At 39.3% G+C, this 4,210-nt stretch overlaps 1 protein-coding gene across 1 annotated transcript; it reads right to left on the bottom strand.

Annotated features, from left to right (window-relative positions):
- Positions 1-570: 570 nt before the first annotated feature.
- On the bottom strand, positions 571-2,898 carry LOC117137638 (zinc finger BED domain-containing protein 1-like). The gene is made up of 3 exons (XM_033299171.1): positions 2,319-2,898; positions 675-2,251; positions 571-606 (listed from the first exon to the last, which is right to left on the bottom strand). Exon 2 carries the CDS (start codon positions 2,147-2,149, stop codon positions 686-688), a length of 1,464 nt encoding a protein of 487 aa, XP_033155062.1. The 5' UTR covers positions 2,150-2,251; positions 2,319-2,898; the 3' UTR covers positions 571-606; positions 675-685.
- Positions 2,899-4,210: the final 1,312 nt, after the last annotated feature.

A 4,210-nucleotide genomic window follows, 5' to 3' on the forward strand; every position in this document is an offset into this window, starting at 1 on the left:
AGGCGCCTTTTCTATTCTTTTGATGCGCGGTAGAGAACCCATAGAGTTTCTGACGAACGTAGTCTAGTCGTGGGTAGGGGCGGGGGGACGTAGATGTCTGCACGAATAACGGGAAGCGTACATAAAAATGGAGTGTGCATTAGTATTGGTGTATAAGGACGAGAATAAGTCTTCAAAATGTGTTGGTATTGCGTGTAGAGTTAAGAACTACGCCTAATTCTTATTTTGTGAAAAGGCATGCCTCGCTCACGCGCCAGAAAACGTTGCACAGACAATAACGAGAGTAGTGAAAAGGAAGAGGGGCATCCTGATGACTCTTCGACATTAGTGTTGGGTAATCCTAGTTCAATTTGAGGAATAAGTTCGTTCGTTCGTTTAAAATCAATGAACTAGGTCGTTCATTTAGTTCAATCGTTCATTTTTTAAACTTGCTTAAAGGTGCTTCAAAAAAAAAAATGTTATGAATTTATTTCATACAATGCTGTCATTGAAAATTAATATTATTTATTCAATTTATGTCAAAAACACTTATACATAATAATAATAAGAAATAATAAAGAGTTTACAAAAAGATAATATAGTAATTTTAATGCATTTATTTGATTTCTGAAAAGAGAATAGAGAAGTTTATTAGGGAACATTTTCAATAACATATGATAAAATTATGTTTATACCTGTGATCCATCTACATGTTGCTATGAAGGAACATTAGATTTTCCACTTTATTAGGTTTTAGTAGCATCCGTCTTTTTCGGATGATTTCCCCAGCACTTGAAAATAGGCGTTCGCAAGGAACTGATGTAGCCATAAGGCATAGTCGCTTAAGGCTGTAAGAATATAGATGCGGATACAATTTCTTTCTTTGTTCCCACCAAACCAAAGGGTCAGCAGTCCTCGGTATAAATTCCTCTTCGAGGTATTTTTCCATCTCTTTCTCGGCAGAACCGGTAGTGTTTGCAGCCTTTGTCGTGTTCTTGAACTCACTGTCAAAATCACACCAAACCGAACTCTGATTGGCTGAATTAGTTTCAAACGCAGGTGATTCGAATTCATAATTTTCGCTGTTGAGACGAATTGGAGTTACTTTCCTTTTAAGATTACAAACAGCTTTTTCGTATTCTTCTTTTGACTTGAACCAACGACCTTTAAATCGAGGATCTAAAATGTTACTCTCTGCGTAGAGTTCGTTACTTTCCAGCTTGCAAAATCGTCGATTCATCTCAGCTTTTAGAACTGCAACAAGTGCAGCAACACATTTATCCTTAGGCGTTTTGTTATTCAAACAGTTCTGTAGCAAAATCGCAAGAACTATAACCTTTGAAAGGGTTACATTCTTTTCTGCTGATATTTCTTCTGTTACCTCCATGAATGGTTTTAATATAGGCAGTAACTCTTCTACTATCGCCCACTCATTCTGAGATAAGTTTAATTCAGAACGCAGAGTAGAAAGTGTTAATATAAGAGCATCTTTCAACACAACAAGCCTTTCTAGCATTTTAAAAGTTGAATTCCAACGAGTTGACACATCTTGAATCAATTTGAGATCGGGCAAGTTCAATTGGGTTTGAGTTGACTTCAGCTTCTTAAGGCCGAAAGTGCTACGATTGAAAAACTCCACAATGAATTTGACTTTGTTTTGTACAACGCTGATTTCGCGGAGTCCTTTTTGCACAATTAGGTTCAAGCTATGTGCAAAACATGGTATATGTGGCCAATTTCCTGTTTTAATGGCATTGACAATATTTGCAGCATTATCGGAAACCACAGCAGATATTTTGTTCTCTATACTCCATCTTTCTGCTATTTTTTGTAAAAATGCGCACAGATTTTGACCACTGTGCTGCTCAACGAATGCCTCGCATGCAATCATAACAGTTGCCTCACTCTCAATAAAATGAGCTGTAACAGCAATATAACTTTCATTTGCAAGAGAGGTCCAACAATCCGTTGTCAAACAAACTGCAGATGCCAGCTCCATTTTTTCTTTGACGCTACCAACAATTTCGTCCCGAAGCTTTGGAAGAAGCACGTTGGACAGCGTTTTTCGAGTGGGCATCTTGTATCCGGGGCAATTAGACACATCATCTATGAGCTGCTTGAAATCAGGCTCTTCTACAATTCGCAATGCATGATGACCTTTTGCAATCATACGAACTAGTTGCCTATCAATTTTCTCAGCTTTCCCGGCAGCCGGTGGTCGTTGAATGAACGAAGTTATTACTTGCTGTTGGGGTCCAATTATCTGAGGAGTCTATGTTAAAAGAAATCAAGAATTTAGTAAGCCTACTTAAATGAATAAATCAAAATATTATGTTTACATTTGCTTCCTGTCGGCTTTCATTGGTTTGGCGCTTTGTTTCCTCCAAAGCTGCTGGGTGCTTATTTTTAAGGTGACGCTATAAGTTTCCTTGCGATCCACCAGCCACACTAAGCACAGTTTTGCAGTATTTGCATTTAGCACTCTTCTCATCCACTGAATCAAAGAAATTCCAAACTTTGCTATGCTTTCGTTTTGAAGCCATAGATACGCACAAACTTGTAAACCGTAGTTTTAAATGTATGCGAAAATTAATCAGCTTATTCGATAAGCGAACTTTCGAACTAAATGAACTAAGACCAACCTATCGAACTAAGTGAACTCAGACCGACCTATCGAACTAAGTGAACTCAGACCGACCTATCGAACTAAGTGAACTCAGACCGACCTATCGAACTAAGTGAACAACGAACGAACGATCAGGGTAAGAGATCAAAATGAACGACGTGAACTAAGTGAACTATATTGAACTAAGTGAACTAAATTGAACTATCGAACTATATTGAACTATAAAGGCAGACCTAGTTCGTTCGTTCAGTTTGGTGAATAGTTCAATTTAGTTCGTTCGTTCACGAACGACACAACACTATTCGACATACACATATTCCGTCGTTAAGCACACAACTCACATTTACGGTTGTTCTCAGAACTATAGAACTATAACGACCGCAATGCAACATTACCATAGTGATGAAATTACTATTGTTATAAAATAACCAAAAACATAACATTACTCTCTCAAATACGCACACTGAGTGCTCTCCGACACAAACGGCCACCGCACACAGCAGTTTGATATGACAATTTTTTTTTTCTTTTTGATTAATTTACATTTTTAATTGGTAACATTTTATGAGTTAAAGTTTATTAATGATTCCGGTGCCTTATTAGCGATTGATGTACACATATACGGCCGTCACATGTTCATCACCTCTTTAGAATTAGAAGGAAAGCGTATGGAGCATTCTTAATCCCTTGTCCGTAGACCGGCTGCGCCAGTTACAAACCTGTGGTCGAGGGAGGAAAGCTTTAAAAAAAAAACAACTGAAAGTTGTATTCTTCTCCCAAATACGTCATCGTCCGAGTTCTTATTCTCGGTTCTCAGTCCCTTGTTGGGTCGGTGTTGTCTCCCTTTGCAGTACTAGTTGGCCGGAGAGAGGGGGTATGTTACCTAGCGTGCTCAAATATTTAAACTTGGCTTTACCTTTATTTGTACGCCATTAAGTTCTTCACTTAGTTCTATTCTTTCGTCATCATATCTCTTATTAATATTTATATTTAATGTGCGCGGTACGCGTCTGTCCGTTTTGCCTTTCGGGTGTTCGGTCTTTGACCGTGATGATCACTGGTGACGTGAATTCCAATACCTTCCTACCTTACTTCGCCAGCTTTGCGTTACATTTCTCCGCTGCATTTGACAAACTCCAAACCAAACTGTCTAGCACCAAACCAACTATCCCCTATCCGGCCACTACTCTCGCATTCGCAAACCATAATGCTTCTTCTGCTGCTGTGCCGCTTTCTCCATATGTCCGGTGGCTTCTTTCCAAACCCTCTGCAGCCGTTTCCATCTGGCCTCTACTCGTCCCTTGCTAATCGCTGGCTCACCCTTGTCAACGTTTTAAATGTGCTTAAGTGCCCCGTTTCCACTGTGATGTGGTTTTCTGTGAGTAGCTGTTGGATCTCCTTCTCTGTCAAACAGCTTCCAAGGTTGTGGATCTTTATATCCGTTACTCGTAGAGCAAGAGGGTATACCAGATTCAATGATAAGTGTGTAACAGGCAAAAGGATCAATAGTCGAGGCGTAGCTAGATCGACATGCTCCGGTAATCGTAATTTTTGTCGATTTCGATTTGGGCAAAATCGACTAATCGGCTGTTTTCAGCAAGAGAG

The sequence above is a fragment of the Drosophila mauritiana genome, chromosome 2R, assembly GCF_004382145.1.
Source record: "Drosophila mauritiana strain mau12 chromosome 2R, ASM438214v1, whole genome shotgun sequence".
Lineage (NCBI taxonomy): Eukaryota > Metazoa > Arthropoda > Insecta > Diptera > Drosophilidae > Drosophila > Drosophila mauritiana.